Source organism: Zootoca vivipara, chromosome 4 (assembly GCF_963506605.1).
Source record: "Zootoca vivipara chromosome 4, rZooViv1.1, whole genome shotgun sequence".
Classification (NCBI taxonomy): Eukaryota; Metazoa; Chordata; class Lepidosauria; order Squamata; family Lacertidae; genus Zootoca; species Zootoca vivipara.
Genome location: NC_083279.1, coordinates 32,748,461 through 32,767,845, shown reverse-complemented (window position 1 = coordinate 32,767,845; position 19,385 = coordinate 32,748,461). Strand labels below are relative to the sequence as shown.

At 43.0% G+C, this 19,385-nt stretch overlaps 1 protein-coding gene across 3 annotated transcripts; it reads left to right on the top strand.

Moving 5' to 3' along the window:
* Positions 1-253: 253 nt before the first annotated feature.
* LOC118085068 (arylsulfatase D) lies at positions 254-18,713 on the top strand. 3 transcript variants are annotated; one of them, XM_035115351.2, is made up of 10 exons: positions 254-2,712; positions 4,755-4,895; positions 5,428-5,549; positions 6,598-6,720; positions 7,785-8,208; positions 8,623-8,759; positions 9,679-9,813; positions 10,494-10,656; positions 12,969-13,090; positions 18,337-18,713. In XM_035115351.2, the coding sequence occupies exons 1-10, from the start codon at positions 2,663-2,665 to the stop codon at positions 18,711-18,713; spliced, it is 1,794 nt and encodes a 597-aa protein (XP_034971242.1). In that variant the 5' UTR covers positions 254-2,662. The 3 variants fall into 3 exon arrangements, with proteins under 3 accessions (XP_034971242.1, XP_034971243.1, XP_060129459.1); XM_035115352.2 differs by lacking the exon at positions 5,428-5,549 and having other exon boundaries at positions 255-2,712; XM_060273476.1 differs by lacking the exon at positions 254-2,712 and adding an exon at positions 5,686-5,866 and having other exon boundaries at positions 4,766-5,549.
* The last annotated feature ends 672 nt before the right edge of the window (positions 18,714-19,385 follow it).

Here is a 19,385-nt window from a genome sequence, read left to right as displayed (position 1 = left end):
CTGGCTTGTGAGCAGACATACTCATGATTATGCTGGTAGTAAGGCTTTTGGAGATTAGTGTCCATATTTGCAGTACTAATGATGACTGATATTTTGCTTTTGATGTATTTGATCATGAATGAAGTTGAATAACATATATGTTTCAAGCAAAATAAAAAAATTCCTTCAGTAGCACCTTAAAGACCAACTAAGTTTTTATTTTGGTATGAGCTTTCGTGTGCATGCAGATCTTCTGTATCTGAAGAAGTGTGCATGCACACGAAAGCTCATACCAAAATAAAAACTTAGTTGGTCTTTAAGGTGCTACTGAAGGAATTTTTTTATTTTGCTTCGACTCAGACCAAAACGGCTACCTACTGTAACTAGATATATGTTTTCAGTTAATTTCACTAATTTTAGGACTGTATAGTGAGATTTAGCACCGGTTAGAATATGTTTTCCTTTGGAAACATGGAGAGAACACATAGTTGCATTTGAGAGGTTTGAGGAAGTATGTCCCCGAAATATGGCTGTTACAAAAGAATGAAAAATCTTGTTTCTGATTGGAGTGTGACATAGATGACATTTCCTATATGCTTCTACCAACCTCTGTAGGCCTGCCAACATTTACTTCTGTTCCTTTACTGCTGTGACTTATATATCCTTTAGCAAATTACTTGGCAAACTCTGGTTTTAGAAGCCAGAGTTGTTGGCTGTATTTATTGAGATTGATAGCCAACCTCATTCATTCAGGCTCAAGCCACAAAGCATTTCCTTGTCATATTGATGTTCCTAACAACTCTCTGTGTGAAGTTTTCATAGCTTCTGTATTCCCTTTGAGTATGGGAGACTGTTAGAGGCAGTATAGTGACTGGCAGGGGTGGTGGAGGTGGTGGAAATATTTCTAATTGTAAAGAAAACTTTTCCCCAGTTAGACAAACTTTCCCCCAGCTGGACAGCTGTTGATGCCTTCTTCTGAATTTCTTGAATTGAAAGGTGACATAAAAATGCATCAGATAAAGGTGCAAGAGCAAGAAATGTGATATTTAAAAATTGGAAATATTCTCAACCCATCTAAGAAGAGTAACTGACTGGGTGTGTTATGGCAAATCCAGAAAATTTGCCATATTAACAACTAATAAGGTAAAGGTAAAGGGACCCCTGACCATTAGGTCCAGTCGTGACTGACGCTGGGGTTGCAGCGCTCACCTTGCGTTATTGGCCAAGGGAGCCAGCATGCAGCTTCCAGGTCATGTGGTTAGCATGACAAAGCCGCTTCTGGTGAACCAGAGCAGCACATGGAAATGCCGTTTACCTTCCCGCTGTAGTGGTACCTATTTATCTACTTGCACTGTGTGCTTTTGAACTGCTAGATGGGCAGGAGCTGGGGCCGAGCAACAGGAGCTCACCCCATCGTGGGGATTTGAACCGCTGACCTTCTGATCGGCAAGCCCTAGGCTCTGTGGTTTAACCCACAGCGCCACCTGTGTCCCATTAACAACTAATATTAACAACTAATTGCATTTGCAAGAGCTTGTATAGACCTATGCCCATTTCACATTGGATACTGGCCCACAAAAGCCCATGAGACCCCAAAAATCCTTTGTAGGTTGCCGTAGGCATCCCTATTTTTCCTTTAGTGATTGCACCTTTCTTAGAATCAGTGGTTTTTTTCTGGGGGTACTCAAGGATATGTAGTGCCGGCAACCCCCCCCCCTCCGCCAAATATTGGCACTTACTGTAACAACTTCATGGTGAGTACCAGCACCTTAATAAAAAAACAGAGCCATGCTTAGAATGTAGTGTGAACTGAGAAAAATATATATTTCTCAGCTGTCTGGAAATTTGGGATCAGGAGCAAAAACGAGAGAAAACAAAATATAATGAAATATATATCATAGAATCATAGAGTTGGAAGAGACCACAAGGGCTATCCAGTCCAACCCCCTGCCAAGCAGGAAACACCATCAAAGCATTCTTGACATATGGCTGTCAAGCCTCTGCTTAAAGACCTCCAAAGAAGGAGACTCCACCACACTCCTTGGTAGCAAATTCCACTGCCGAACAGCTCTTACTGTCAGGAAGTTCTTACTAATGTTTAGATGGAATCTTCTTTCTTGAAGTTTGAATCCATTGCTCTGTGTCCGCTTCTCTGGAGCAGCAGAAAACAATCTTTCTCCCTCCTCTATATGACATCATTTTATATATTTGAACATGGCTATCAATATCACCCCTTAACCTTCTCTTCTCCAGGCTAAACATACCCAGCTCCCCAAGCCATTCCTCATAAGGCATCGTTTCCAGGCCTTTGACCATTTTGGTTGCCCTCTTCTGGACACGTTCCAGCTTGTCAGTATATTTAAAAAATCCTGCTTGCTTCAGGAACAAAACTTCCTGTTGGCACAGTGAAGGTTTTTCTCTGAGTGACTGGGCGCAACAGAAGCTGCTATAAAGGCCACTAGAGCAGTTGAAAAGCATAACAGTGATTGCTTTCCAAGAGAGGACTTTGTCCGTAGCTGTTCAAGGGTTTGTGTCAATTTGTAATAGCCATCTTGTTTCACAATCCACCGATTTACTTGGCAAGCTACTAAGCAAGCAGATGGTTGGGGAAACAGCCTTGCGAGCTGTCAAAAAAGAAGACAAAGCCTGACAGTGGTTCTCGCTATATCACCTCCCAACACCTATGGACTGGGGACTGGGGATGCATAACAAATGGAAGATTAGGCTCTCCAGGTAAGTGGAAAGCATTCCTTTTTGAAAAAGGAATCCTTCTCTTTATATATTTTAATTAGCAACTAATGCGGATTCTTGCCAATTAGTTTTTCCAGTGCTTTCTGGTATTTGTAGCAATGGCTAGACGGCATATTTCCCGTTGTGACCATGCACTCTGTGCAGACAAACCCAGATAGAATTAAAAGAATATCTCTATTCCCTGATGTCCCATTGATTGGTGGTGAATGCAGAAGTAACTACAGTATGCAGGGAATTTATCTGACCAAGACTGAGCTATATTTTTGAAACACTAAGGGAATGTAGCAGGTGGCTAACTTCTAATATTTCTTCAGTACTGTGTCCCATTGAAGCCCTATCCAAGTAAGTTTTGTTGTCTCTGAGGGGGATGGGATTTGTATGCACCTGAATACCTAAATAACGCTGCACCGGCTCTAAAAATGCCTCTCTTTAAACATGCAAACCAGTAAATAACACAGCGAAAATGCTACTTGTGTTGAGTACTTTTCAAATGTGTCAGTGTTACTCCCCAGACAACTCTGGCTTCCGAGCAACAGTATGCTGAATTCATTGTGGTTTTGGAGCTCGTGGTTGCAACTTTTTTTTTGTTAAAGTTCATTGCGCTGTACATGTCAGATTTATTCTAGAGATGTCTGTCATTTGATTCAGAGAAGAAATTTGTGGTGGTGGGAAATGGACGCATCACAGAAATTGGGGGTAGCTAAAATGGGGACAAACCTGTGCATAACACAATGAACTATAAAGTGTATTTCTTAGTGAAGTTGTAATGCATTTATTTATTGGTTGAGGTGAGGGAACAATCGCATTGGGGTGGTAAGTGGAGAATGATATGCCTTTGTATACCTGAGCAAAATGAACCCCTCAGCACCATAATGGGGCCTGGATATGGTTGGTCATGTCTATCCCTTATTCCTACTGTTTGGGTAGTGGGCAGGGGTATGGAAATAAATATAAGGAAAGTTAGTAGCTATAACTAAAACACGGGTTTTTTAAAATATGATCACCTACTACAGGGTCTGCAGGTGCCTTACCTCATGATAAAGACTAAAAACCTATTCCTTAGTATCAGGGGGTAAAGGACACGACTTTAACTTTAAAACAAACTTTACATCATCATCACACACCCCACCATGCCATAAGTCAGAGAAACTCAAAACCTGTTCCTTCAGGTCAGGGACATTCAGGTTACGTACAAGAAACCCTAAAGCAAGATTTTCTCTCTCTCTCTCTCTCTCTCTCTTTCTCATATCAACACTTTATTTATTTCAGTCAATGATCAGTACAGAAGATAAGAAGAAAGCAAACTACAATAATATACATTAGGTATACTATTATATGTGAAGTTTAAAACAATGTAAGATATTAAAAAGCAAGGGGAAATATAAAATAATTATGTTAAAATGGTTTTTTTTAAATAACCAAGGTAAGGTGTTAATAATTCTAAAATTAAGACAAGATCCTGTGCCGACAAGCTATTGCTGCCGCACAAGAACTACCGGTAGCTACCTTGGCAGTGATCTCCAGAAACTGGTCAGGCAAAAGATAATTGATATAAAACACTTCAGATCTTCGTGGTATCCTTTGTAAAAGTGGATTAATAAAATGGTGGTGGATTTCACGGTAGAAGGAACGATGCAATAAGACATCCCACAGTTTCTATTTTCTCTGCTTCACAAGGGCATAAGCATTCCTATCCAAACTCACATCAAGAAATATAAAGTTTATACCCATTCATATCGAAAGGCAGGGCTTTCAGTGAAAAGGTGGTGCGGCACTCTTCGCTTCTTGTGTGTTTTCTTTTACAGTCAGTGGTTCTTAAGGGTTTCAGACAGGAATCTTCCTTAGCACCAGCTGGAGATGCCAGGAACTGCCTTCCCAGAATTCTTCAGGAGAAGCCATGTACTTTGCATGTATGATGTGGATGTGACCCGAACATTTGCTCTGTCATTGAACCACTACCACAATCGCAGATAATCCAACCTTAGAAAATTCTGATCCAGATATTTTGGTGGTTGTTTATGTAGATGCAGTCTAGCTATTTTGCTAGTTTCCTCCGTATTTCCCCAAATGTGTGATGCGGCCCCGTCAAGACCCAACATTTTGTTGATAATGGCGGATGACCTTGGCTATGGTGATTTGGGATGCTTTGGTAATGATACACTCAGGTAAGTGTCATTTTGTGACTTGAGATCATGCACTCAGCCCCACCCACTCATCCTGTTCCTCCCCAGGCACAACTTTTGCTTTGGGGGGCAGCTGGCCACATGACCTGGAAGCTGTACGCCGGCTCCCTCGGCCAGTAAAGCGAGATGAGCGCTGCAACCTCAGAGTCATCTGTGACTGGACCTAACGGTCAGGGTTTTTTTTACCTTTGCCTATTCACCCCAATGGCTCCTTGTGCAATTAACCATCACAGTGTAAACCACAGTTTTGTACAGAGTCACTGCATTACTAGAGTCTGATGATTTGGGGTCATGCAATTTAGCCATATTGCTTCTCTGATTTCATCTCTACAGCCTAGGGATTTTTTTTTTTTTAGTAAGTGTTTTATACAGTTTCTAAATAAACCCATCGTTGCCTCTGCAGCCCTCAAGATGGAGCTGCGACCAAAGAAAGGCTTCATGAAAAGGTTTAGGCAAATGACAGGGGACCATGCAGTATTCCCAAACTAAAGTATCTCTTTGTTCTACATATTAGGACTCCTAATATTGACCAGCTAGCAAGGGAAGGAGTGAAGCTTACTCAGCAGATTGCTGCAGCTTCGCTTTGTACCCCAAGCAGAGCAGCTTTCCTGACTGGCAGATACCCCATCAGATCAGGTTTGGCACTCTCTTTAAATGGTTGGCTGGTGTTTGGGTGCACGGAGGATTACCCTAAGCCAGTGGTGGCGAACCTATGACCCATTCGCGCTGTTGTTGTTGCACCCCCTCATTTGTTCTCCCACTCCTCCTACAGCTTGTCTCCGCTGTTGCTGGTAGCCAAAGATTGGTTTTTTAACCCTTTTGTGCTGTTTTTTTCTGGCGCTTTGGCAGACTCTGATTGGGTGTAACAGCGTTCATTTTTTAACCTGTCCTGTGCTGGTTTTTTTTGGCGCTTTGGCAGACTATGTCGGTGCTGCGTGCTAGTTCCAGTGAAGGTATTATTCGTCATTTATTCCTGTTCTCTTTCCCCCCCAAAAAGCAAAGCAATTTTTGCACCCCCCCCCAAAAAAAAACCTCCAAAACTTTGGTCAGCAGCTCCCCCAAAAAAGCGCAACAACTCTGGGCACTTTGTGATAAATAAGGGGTTTTTTGTTTGGTTTGGTTAAATAATTAGTTTTTGGTTTATTAAATACAGTTATATATTACAATTATACATTTTGTTATTTAAACTATAAATATTGCGAAATTGTTGTTGTTTTTTCTCGAAGTGACAAACCACCCGAGTTATGCTCGTTTTTTTGGCGAATTTTGACACACCAAGCTCAAAAGGTTGCCCATCACTGCCCTAAGCGATAACCAGCCCTGATGCAGATCGTGGGGAGGGGGGAGCATATGCACACACATACACAGACCTCTTTCAGGGCTCTACAATGCATTTTTCACATAGCTGGGCCTAGCATGACAAGACCCTGTCAGTCACACCTCCTGGCCAGCTGCCATGTAGCACAGGACTCCAGGAGTCTTTTCACACAGGCACAAGTCTGTACCCAGTGGTAGCACAACTGTGTTGCGTGCAAAGGTTTCCCAGTTCAATCCCCATCATCTCCTGGTTGGGCTGGGAGGGACATCCTGAAGGTTTTATTAACTGCAGCCCAGCCAAGTCAATGTGTTAGCAGCTGCCACTCATACTAAGGCTCCCCCTCCCCCAATTCCTTTTACATGTTAGGTATGGTGTCCAGACATGAGCCCCGTGTCATCATGCGGACTGGTGCTTCTGGAGGACTCCCCACGAATGAAACAACATTTGCTAAGTTATTACAGCAACAGGGCTACACCACGGGCCTTTTAGGTACAGTATCACATTGTCATATTCCTTCCATTTTTCACACCTGAGCTTCAGTTTGATCCAAAATGTCATGGTTTTCACTGCCTCCTTGGGGCTTCCAGCTGAAGAAGTTAAATTAGAGGGCAAGCAAAAGAAATTATTGGGACAGAACTACAGTGGTGCCTCGCTAGACGAAATTAATTCGTTCCCCGGGTCTTTTCTTATAGCAAAAAATTCGTCTAGCGAATCCCATAGGAATGCATTGATTTTTGGGGGGATTTTTTTTGCCCATAGGAACGCATTAATTGAATTTCAATGCATTCCTATGGGAAACCGCAATTCGCTAGATGAATTTTTCGTAAAATGCATTCGTCTAGCGAGGCAACCTCCGCTCGAAAAATCCTTTCGTTAAGCGGAAATTTCGTTAAGCAGGGCATTCGTTAAGCGAGGCACCACTGTACCTAAACCGTATAGAAACTTATTTATGTATGCTACTACAGCAGCAACAATGCCCCAAAGTGGAAAGAAGCAGAAGTCCCAGTAAAGGAAGAATGGATACAAAAACTTATGGAATATGCAGCAATGGCGAAACTTACTGGAAGAATAAGAAATGAAGATAACAAACTGTTCATAAAAGAATGGAAATGTTTTATTGAATATTTACAGATAAATTGCAAACGGATAAAAACATTAGTAGGATTATTGTAATAACCTGGTGTTTTATAAGAGTATATATTTACAGTAGATAACTCAATGAGGAAGTTAAATGAATTGGGGTATGCAGAAGATATTGAAAAATAAATTTAAGGAACCATAGGAAGAGGGGGAAAGAGGTCAAATTTTGAAATGTCAAATTGATTGTAAAATTCATGAAATGTATAAACTTGAAAAGTATTTTAAAAACTTTAAAAATATATAAAATAAATTAGGGGGTGAGCAGTCAGAATCAAGGGGGCAAGCTATTTTGAGGGGGGGGAGGGTTTGCCTGTATTTTTCCAATACCGGTATAAGTATGATGTGTCTTAAGTTGGTTATTGGTAATTTACAGGATTCATGGTTTCTTCAGCTATCATTATTTATCTTTTCAGGAAAATGGCACCAAGGCATGAACTGTGAATCCCACAATGACCACTGCCACCACCCTTTAAACCATGGCTTTGATTACTTCTATGGCACACCTTTTACACTTGTGAATGAATGCCAGGCTAACAAGGATCCTGAGATGAACGTCCAACTGCAAGCTATGTATTGGTTTTACACCCAGGTGGCCGCTCTTTTGGTGTTCACTCTTGTGCTGGGACGAACTACTGGTTTGTTCTATGTGAAATGGAAAATAATTGCCTTCACTGCTTCATGTGGTTTCCTATTTTTCATCTCCTGGTTTGCCAATTATGGATTTGTAAGATACTGGAACTGCATCATGATGAGGGATCACATCATTACTCAGCAGCCAATAAAGCTGGAAAATGCTGCCTCCAGGATATTGAAAGAGTCGATCTCATTTATTAAACGGTAACCCATTAAAATGATTTAACTGCTTTTCAGATTTTGAGAGGAGTGGGCTGATTCTGAAACTTTCATTGTCAGTGCTTAGGTAAAGGTAAAGGGACCCCTGACTATTAGGTCCAGTCGCGGATAACTCTGGGGTTGTGGTGCTCATCTCGCTTTACTGGCCGAGGGAGCCGGCGTATAGCTTCCAGGTCATGTGGCCAGCATGACTAAGCCGCTTCTGGTGAACCAGAGCAGCACGCGGAAATGCCGTTTACCTTCCCGCCGGAGTGGTACCTATTTATCCACTTGGGTCTGTATCTGTATCTATTTATCTCTGTTCAGATCTTTGCTCAGCTATGAATTCCACATAGCTAATGGATGCTTTTGTTGTTGTTTTAAAACAACATTTTAAAACATTTTATTTTTTCCCCCCAGAAACAAAAAAGGACCGTTCCTCCTCTTTGTTTCTTTGTTACACGTCCACACACCCTGTTTCACCACAAAGATGTTTCATGGAAAAAGCAGGCATGGTTTATATGGAGACAATGTAGAGGAAATGGACTGGATGGTGGGTGAGTAGCACTTGTGATTATTGATATTTGTCTAAGGACCAAAGTAGTAGCTTTCTTGGACCTCCTCCTCCTCCTCCTCCTCCTCCTCCTCCTCCTCCTCTTCCTTCTTCCTGAATTTGTAACTTCCTTGTTGTCTTTCAACTGACTGCAGTGTTCAGCCACTGGAGAACACAGATTCATAAATCTGATAACTCTCCTTCCCTGTCATCAGTTCCCTGAAACACTTCCTGAAACTGCATTTGGATCAGGGCCGGCCCTACGGCCAGGCTGGGTGGCACAGGGCACCACGGCACTGGCCCGCTGGCTGGCCGGCCGGCCGGTCCGCCATGCAGCTGTGCCCACGGCAACCGCGCTGCGCCCGCCCGCCCACCGCACTGGGAAACGGGGTGGGAGGGCGCCGGAGGGATCCATCGCACCACGGCGACAGGGGCGCTTAAGACAGCCCTGATTAGGATAGTGTGGCAATGTCATCTCAACATCTGGAAATGACAGATAATCCTCTCTATATCGATTTTACAAGCTTGCTCATTTATATCTTATTGAAACAACTTATAAGTTGCTTAACTACAATAGTATCTAAAAGCAGTTTACAAAGAAACAATGCAAAAAATAAAAACCAGTTAAAACTATGAAATCAAATCACCAGTTGAAATACCATCTGGAATTATTATTATTTTTAAAATCTTCATTAGATGCCGGAAGTGCAACATGGAGGAGGCCTGCCTGACCTCAGATGGAAGGGGGAGCCATAAAACTGGGCCCACAATATTAAGTGCATGTCTTCTGAGGGATATGAGCCTTGAATCCCAAAAGACGTCTGTGATCGGGCAGGGATATAAAAGATTTTGTGGTTCTTGAGGTATCTTGGATCCAAGTATTTGGCTTAAAATTAACTCTTGTGGTTCATCTAACTCTGCAGGAAAAATTCTTGCTGCTGTTGACAAAGAGGGCTTGAGGAACAACACTTTTACTTACTTTACTTCTGACCACGGCGGCTTTTTGGAGGCTAGACAGGGTATTACCCAGCTAGGTGGCTGGAACGGTATATACAAAGGTAAGGCAGCTTTGCTTCAATTCTCCATGCCCTTGCAGCCTCTTGTCTGGATTCCTACAATGTGCCTGTGTGTCTGGAAACAGACAGAATAAGGCTTTGAGAGGGCAAACTGGGCTACTGAATTACAAACATATACATATACAAACATATACATACAATTACAAACATACAAAGGCATATTCACTGGCTCCCAAAGTGCGTTGCAACAAATCATTATGACATAACATTAGCATTACAAAATTTAAAATAGTGGTTAAAAAATAATAGCATCAGTGGCTTAAAACAGTTCTTAAATAGAACATCCATAAAAACCACCTGGATCCCCATCCCCAAGTCTTTAAGATTTCTTAAATGGCCAAAGAGTGGGGGACTTATGAATTCATCTTGACCATCACAGATATGGGAGATCCCTGATATTCGCCAAGCTCACTGCTTTCATGGGTAGATCACAAAACAGTGCCTTGGATATCAGTCTTAAAGCTTGGGCAGTTATTTATACGAACTTATTCATGTCAAGAGCCTGTGCATCCTCTTTATCAATATGTGTGTTCTTTCATTATTCATGCTGGGCTCTAGGTTTTTTTTAAATGCATTTAACAGCTGATCTCCACACTGACGACCTCCACATTGAACTATAACATTGTAATTATCTTTCTCTTCTATTACTTCTTCTTTGGCAGGTGGAAAAGGTATGGGAGGCTGGGAAGGAGGAATCCGTGTGCCTGGAATAGTTCGCTGGCCAGGGATAGTCCCTGCTGGCAGTGTTATTGATGAACCAATAAGTCTTATGGATATCTTCCCCACAGTGGCTCACTTGGCTGGGGCATCGATCCCACAAGACAGGTACAGTATACTGGTCTGAAAGTAGATCAAGACGAATTGGATTTTAGCCATTAAAATTTCCCGCCCCCACCGCCCCTATCTTCCTACACCCCTGGCTCTACCAACTGAGCTATTCCAGACTTCATAATGTAAAATCAAATGTAAATTGATCTTTCTTTTTATTTCAAGACCACATATTTAAAGGTAGTAGGCAGAGGGCCTACTCAGTAGTTGCGCCTGCCCTGCAGAACTCCTTCCCATCAGATATCAAGGAAATAAGCAACTATCTGACTTTTAGAAGACATCTGAAGGCAGCCCTATTTAGCGATGTTTGTAATGTTTGATGTCGTATTGTGTTTAAATTTGTTGGACGCCACCCAGAGTGGCTAGGCAGATGATAATAATAATAATAATAATAATAATAATAATAATAATAATAATAATAATAATAGGTAAGAACAGTGCCGAATTTACGTATAAGCTAAACAAGCTATAGCTTAGGGTCCCACTCTCTTGGGGGCCCCAAAAAAAATTAAAGGGGGGGAACTTGATTTCCAAAATATAAGATAAAAAACAAAGAAAATAAAACCAAATACAGCAACAGTGTTCTGTGTTGTGTAGGCTCCTATGATGTAAGTAATGGGGCCCGCCTGCTAGCCTGCTCCCTAAAATATCACTGGTTTGCTCATTTCTCTATATAAGGTGCCTATATGTAGAAATATACCATGTTTCTCATATTATAAGACACGTCTTATAATTATTTGTACTCAAGAAAATAAGCCTATGGCTTATTTTCGGGGGGCGTCTTATTTTTTTTAAAGAATTACGGTATGGCGCCCGGAACTGGCTGCTGCTGCACTGCTGGGCGCGTTGTCAGCACTTCAGCAGGGCACGCTGCTGGGTCCCGCCAAGTTGGGGCTCCACGCGGCGCGCGCTGGGGCTCTTGCCGGGTCCCGCCGCTGGGTCGGGGCTCAGAGCAGCACGCGCTGTGGCTCTTGCTGCGTCCCGCCGCCGGGTCGGGGCTTGGAGCAGCGCCAGCGCCAAGCGCCAACCCGGCAGCGGGACCGGCAAGACCCGTAGCGCACGCCGCGTGGAGCCCCGACTTGGCGGGACCCAGCAGCGTGCCGTGCTGAAGTGCCGACAACGCGCCCAGCGTTTTCACTCACTCCTGCTTGGCGCCGAGCTCCCAGCGAGACTCACCGCCGCTGCTGCCTCCGCACGCAGCAGTTCAAAGCTCCGGTGGGGCAGCCTCTTCGCACAGGAGCTCCGGGAGGGACCAGCGAGTGGCAGCCGCGGCGGCCAATGAAGGCTCGGCCGGGTGTTTTTTGTTGTTGTTGCTGCGTCCCGCCGCCGGGTTGGAGCTTGGAGCAGCACGCGCTGCGGCTCTTGCCAGTCCCGCCGCCGGGTCGGGGCTTAGAGAGGCACACGCTGTGGCTCTTGCCAGTCCCGCCGCCGGGTAAGCGCTTGGCGCGGTGCATGCTGCTGGGCATTTTGGAGGGGCAGCAGCATCCGGTTCCGGGTGCTGACAGGCATCTTCCTCTTCCATGGCGCCATCCAGACCTGCTCCCACCACTACGCCTTATTTTTGGGGTATGTCTTATATTTCTTCAACTCAGGAAAATCCTGCCATGGCTTATTTTGTAGGGATGACTTAAAATATGAGAAACACAGTATATAGTCTCCCTCCCTCCCTCCCTCTCTCTCTCTCTCTCTCCATATACATATACATAGAGAGACAGAGTCAAATGTTGTTGACAAAGGACAGCTGGAGATATAAAGGGCCCCATTACCTTCAGTAGCTTAGGGCCTCATCAAACCCAAATCTGGCCCTGGGTAAGAATTTGGAACATATGGTTGACATTGTTATGCCTGATCAATTGCACAATGGACTTCTGCTTGCCTGACAACCTCAGAAGCTCACCACCTCTACTCCCAGTGGGTCCACCAACCATCCAGATTGGATTATGGGGGATGGATAGAAAGCTGCAGCTGGTAGGAAAAGGGGGCAAGACAAGGGGAGGGTGTCTTATGTGAGTGGAAGTTGGCTCATCTGGTGATAAGTAGCCTATTACCCTGATGCATTTGCCCGACTGAAAACTGTTCATTCAATTAAATGGAAAAACTGATCGTACCAAGAGTAGCTCAACTCCTAACGGAGAATAAAGACTCTTACGGGAAATATGGAGGCACAGCGAGGATCCTGTAAATCTTGCATCCTCTTTCTTTGCCCCCTTCCTTTCTATCCTGGCACATTTTGCCCTGAGCTGTATTTAAAGAATCAGTAATCAGCTTATACTGTACTACATTACTAAATGTATTATTACTTTTCTTAGGGTGATTGATGGAAGGAGCCAGGTAGCTTTGCTACAGGGAGAAGTGCAGCACTCAGAGCATGAATTCATGTTTCACTACTGTGGGTCGCACTTGCATGCGGTGCGCTGGTACCAGAAAGAGAGTGAGTAGAAAATATTCTCCGTATAGCAGGTATATGGGTCACTGAAATAAAATGCTTAGCTCAGTCTGAACGGTTCAGTGTGGCATCTTGACACCAACTTGCTCGCTTCTCAGACTGTGCACGCACCATACATTTAAAGTGCATCCTGGGAACTGTAGTTTATTAAGGTGCTGGAGATTTTTGCTCTGTGAGGGGTAAACTACAGTTCCCAAGATTATTTGGGGGCAAGCTGTGCACTTTAAATGTGCTCTAAATGTATGGTGTGTTCACACAACCTCACCCAAAGCTATAGGTTGTGCTGTATGGATTTCACTATTAGAAACATGAGGATTTGGTATTGGGTAGCCTGTTATCCATTTCTTGATTGAGTATCCATTTCTGTCTATTATGACTGGTAGGTTGAGATTGAAAACATTTTGGAAATGCTTGGGGAAATCTCAAAAGCTGGACTGGATTCTACCTGTGAGTTGCCAATAGCAAGCTCACACACTCGCTATGTGTCAGAGCATTGAGTATTTTCACGCAGTAAGCACAATGTACACAAAATAATCTGAGAGACATTAAATATCTGTGTATATCCATTCTCTGTGAACTTACTGTCTGGGGGGGGGGTCACAAAGGGGCAAAACAATTTCTCTTTCCTGAAGTCTTTCTCAAAAGTCGGGTCAGTTGGCCATGGGGTACCAACAACATCCTTCTCTGAAGGAAGCTCCATTGAACAGGATGGGATTTTCGTATGATTAAACATACACAGCATTGCTCTTGCTTGCAGTAAGGGTTGAGTACTGATGACATTAATACAACAATTTTGTGGCTGATGGATCTTGTCTGTTTTGAAGGAGCTGGGTTTGATACCTCTGATGGATTTCTTTCAGCAGTACAGCTCTGGGATTCAACAAAATGAAGAAATCAATAGTGCCAAGCTTAATCTTTTTACCAAACTAGAGTAATACAAAACAGATAAAAGAAGTAGTCTTCTTCTTCTTCTTCTTCTTCTTCTTCTTCTTCTTCTTCTTCTTCTTCTTCTTCTTCTTCTTCTTCTTCTTCTTCTTCTTCTTCTTCTTCTTCCATTAATCTGGAAGTGTGCATCATTCAGCATTCTACGCAGAAACTCATTTTCTTTTCACCAATTTGTTTGTTGGAATATATCAGGGGTCCCCAGACTTACCGGCGTTTGGGCCGGTTCCCACCGCGCCGATCGCGCGGCGGGCCAGAGGGCGGGGGAGCGCGTGCCTGTGCGGGCCGGCGGGCGGAGGAGTGCGCGCCCGTGTGCATGCGCACGGGCGCTTACTGGCGCGGCGGCGCGCTTCCAAGGTGGGAAAAGCGTCGAAAATCCATTGTGCGCATGCGCGTGGGCCTCCCCCGACCCGGAAGTGCACCAGAAATGACTTCTTCCGGGTCGGGAGAGGCCCATACGCATGCGCACAAAGGATTTTCGGCGCTTTTTTCCCAACCCGGAAGAGCGCTGCCGCGCTGCGCGCCGTAAGAGCGGGCGGCGGGGGTCGTCGCGGGCCGGATTGGCAGGCTAATTGGGCCGCAGCCGGCCCCCGGGCCGTAGTCTGGGGACCCCTGGAATATATGGTAACTAGAGGCTGAATATGTGTATTATAAGATATTCCACTAGAGGGCAAAGATATCCAAGCTTTCTTTGTACAAACATGCATTTTATTCTTTCCTTTTCCAATGCTTATTTTTCTGAAAAGTAGCTATTTTCACAGCAACAGAACTGCGAAGTGCTTAATATGCCAGATTTTGAAAGTGATTCAGCTGCAGGTATCATAATTCCCATATGCAAAAACACAGTGTTTTCAGAATGGCTTTAACATACAAAAGTGTTAAACAGAAGTTACAACTGTGCTTTGAGACATAAGCAGATAGCCTGGGAGACACTGCCAGATCAGACCATTTTGCAGCTCCTAGATGTTGTACATATGGATCTAGCAGTTGACGGATCTGATCCTAATGTCCACCTGTTTTTGCAAAATCCTTGCTTAATCAAAAGTATATACGTACAATTATTTTACTTGCATAGTGTGAAGCTGTGCAAATTAGTCATTTGTCCCCCCCAGTGAAAGGATTTAAGAATGATGTGGAGTGCCGGGATGGGGAGGATAGAGAGAGAAAAGGGTGGAAATTCTTTTACACAAGTGCAAAAGAAATTAATAAAAAATATTTTTTAAAAAAAAGAGAACAGTGATGTTCAACTGGTCGATCATGACCTACTGGTCGATCATAGGGCATTCCTGGTGGATCCTTGTCAATTGCATGATCCCGATAGATCTCCCCCCCCCCCAAAAATAATGAAATGTTAATGAAGATGTACTTATTTAAACAAATAAATTGTAGACAAGAGCTCTTCTTTGGCAATAAACACTCAGATGACTTTTATAGAACTTCCTTCATACTGGCCTAGTTGATGTGTAATGCTAAGTAATGGTTTGCTCAAAGAACCATGAGTTGTCTTGAAGATGATCAGACAAAACCATGGCTTATCAGACAAAAAGTGAACTAGATGGACCATTCATCTGATTCGGTATAAGGCAGAATCTTACATTTGTAGTGGAAATAACTGTGCCCATGGTCGTGAATTCTGTGTGTTCCTCTCAATCCAGAAAGAAATGGTCACATTTTTAAACCATGCTCATAAAATAATCATAGTTAAACCCCACTGGAATGGGGCTTCAGTGCACCTAACTATGAACTCAGTTATACCTACATGCATCAGCTCTAACCTTATAAACAGACCAAACTTCCACACTGCTAAAGCGAAGTACTTGGATTTAAACGGATTAATTTTCATTGAGAGCGATGGAGCTAAAGGAGCTTGGTCCTATCTATGCCATTTTAGCTGTTATGTTGATTGAATTGCTAGGCACCTAAAATAAACTACCAGCTTCCCAGTGTGAAGGGGAGATTATGCAGACCCCTACTGAGTTGAGCTCTTTGGAAATTTCCAGGCTGGATACTGCGCCATGTTAAAGGGCTTCTTTCCTACAGCAATCCATCTATGTGTTGAAAGAGATAATCCAGAGATGAATTACTGTACAAGCTAGTTTGATCCATGGTCATTAAGCTACTTTGCATGTAGCATTAAATGAGAAGTGGACAGCTCTCCATAGGCTGCTTCAGAGTGTACTCCCAATTCTTTCTTTGCAGCACTGGCATGAATTTAAAAAATATATCAGCCCACAGCTCCAAAGGATCAGGAGTTCCCCTATGAGTACATTTCCTGTTCTTTTGAGTTTGGTGCCATGACTGACATCTGATAAGACAAATGAGGGGGGTCTGCCAGGCCTGATTATTCTAATTAGGCCCATGGACTAGAAGTTCCCCACCGCTGCATTGAACTTTGGTTTAAAATAAGCTATATTTTACAATGAACTAGCATGCCAGTGCTGTGCTTCACACAATGCCAGGGAGGAAACCAACCGGCAGTTAGGTTGCCATTATGCGCAAACTGCCACCGATGGTTTGTTCAACAAACCATGGTGGCAAGCCAAGGTTTGCTTTTCCTGGTATGGTGAAGAAAAGTGCAAGGGAAGGGGGATGCTGGGGGATATTTGAGCAGTGTGTAAAATGCAACAAAGGCCACTCAGTGACTTAGTTGCATGCTGTTCCTTAGATGAGACAACTGCATCCTTTCAGTCTAATTCTTTGTTCTTTGAGAGATAGCCTTTTGGTTTAAATTACAAAAAAAAACAACACCACATCATTTCATCACTTTACCTTGGTCATATTAAAGTGCCTAGCGCACCCAAAATATATTTTTAAAAGGTCACCACCTTTGCTCCTCTTGTCTGGCTCTCATTGATCAAATCCGCAGTCTATTACATCTTTTGCAACATTTGTATAGCCCTCACTCTTTCAATGAGCATGAATTTTAGTCGTCTTCTTTTTTTGCCAATGCCTAAAAGTTCAAGCAGGCACACTTCACATCTGATGTGTTTGTGTGTTTATATATATATATATATATATATATATATATATATATATATATATATATTCAGTATTGTGTCAGGTACAAAAATTAGCATGTATCACATCAGAGTTGGTGCAACAACTCTGGTGCAAGTGAATGTGTGATTAAAACAGCAAAGGCTCCTTTATACTGAAATGTGATGTGAAGGCAGAGGGGGTGGAATGGAAAAATTGAAGAAAAACGGGTGGGGGGGTATTCCAATTATTCTCCTGTCTTCATATCTCTAGTCCATACTTTGTATATATATATTTTAAAAAAAACCATTCATTAACAGGATTTCCAGAGCACTCAAATGCTTTTCCCTTAAAAAAAACAACTGCATCTTGTAAATTTCCCCCAATAAAGAACCAACTCTTGCAAGTCACATTGACAATAATATCTACAGATGCCACACACAATTCCCAAACTAATTAATATAATGAAAGACAGGTATAGAAATGAAGCATATAAAATGTTTATTTGATAATGAACAAAGTTACAAAAATAAAGAAAAAAAGCAGGATTTCTCTATTTACAAAACCAGAAAGTAAAGAATTACAAAGTAACAAATATGGGTGAGAAACTGCTGATTGTGTTGGCAAAAGCAGTTCCCTCCTCCAGCAACAGTTATCAAGGAACCCTACTTAGGAAGAGCACAAGTGGTCAGTTTAGGACTTGTCCTTTCCCACTATGAAACAGGGATGTTCACAGTAAAATACAGGAAGGGTCCAGAAATCTGTGAAAATGATTCTAATGCATCTCAAATTATAGAATGTTGTATACTTCTTCTTCTTTTGCAGTAGGCTCAAGTTGCAGTTATAGTTTAATTAAAATAATCATTTTGCCCATTAGTGGCTCATTTAGAAACTTGTAAAGAGAATTATCCAGGCCAAATATAATTTTATAAGGATTTTTATTATAGCATCCATGTTTCTGGAGTCCACATAATGAGATGAAATCATCTTAGTTCATACATTTGATGGTGGGAACTTGCAACTACTAAGCACCCTTTCCCCCTCCAGTACTCGATGAAGCCAACATGCCCTCGTATTCTGCATGCACTTTGATGTCCCTGGTTTCATTTTCATCCCCTCCTACTCCCTCCTTTTATTTTTGCAATTCCCTTTGCACCCTCATTTTCACTCTCACCCCCTCCTTTTCCCCACCCCCTTCCTCCTTACTTTTCTCTACTCCCCTTGTACATAGAACAAATCAACAAAATGATGTCATGTTCCATCATTTTCACAGCTATTGTATCATGGTGTTTTTGCTTTGTTTTCCATTCCAGGTGGTCCAGTATGGAAAGTTCATTACATCACACCAATATTCAACCCCAAAGGTGCAGGAGCCTGTTATGGGAAAGGGATTTGCCCATGTTCTGGAGAAGGTGTGATACATCACGACCCTCCCCTGCTGTTTGATCTCTCGAAAGACCCATCAGAGTCCGTGCCTCTTTCACCGGACATGGAGCCCTTGTTCCACACAGTCCTAAAGCACACAGACAGAGCTGTGGAGGAGCATCGCAAGACCATCACTCCGGTCCCACAGCAGCTCTCTCCTGACAACCTTATGTGGAAACCATGGCTTCAGCCATGCTGTGGGACCTTCCCATTCTGTTGGTGTGACAATGAAGAAAGTGATACCCATTCAAATAAAGTGGGCTAGCAAAAAGAGTCCTCTTGCAATGAAACATTGTTCTTAGTACAGACAACACAGGCCAAGAAAGTGAGAATGGAGGTTTCCCTGTATAATTTTAGCTGCTCCTTCTCAATTAAGGTTTGAGCAAAGCAGGGATGGAGAGACACTGAGGGGTTGCTGTTTTAAAGAAAACAAGCCAGCAACAAGGGAAAGTGGCATATATGGGTATAACACGGAAACTAACAAAAATAATAATAAGACCTCCCACTACCAATCCCCAGCTGCTTCATGAGAGGAAGCTAAAGAATGCTGAGCCCATAAATATTCCACAATACTTGCATACATTGGCGGTACTTGACTCAAACCTGCGCCATTCTTTAAAAGCACCACTTTTCTCTTCTCGGTGTCTTTCCCTTCTTGGTCTCGTGCCATGGCCATGCTGTTGTGCAACCTGCCTCTGTTTTTATTCCCACCCTAACTTCATACAAATCCTCCAATAAGGACTGCACAATGGCATTCTTATTACAGAGAGGTTCTGCCATGCGTGCATGCGCAGAAGAGTTCTGCACGCGTCGAGGATGCACAGAAGCGCTCTATCGCACTTTCGCGCATGCATGAAAGTGTTGCTCAGGTTGCGAACTTTTGGGGGTGTAAACGGATCGGGTCCACAACCCGAGGTACCACTGTATAAAGCCATTT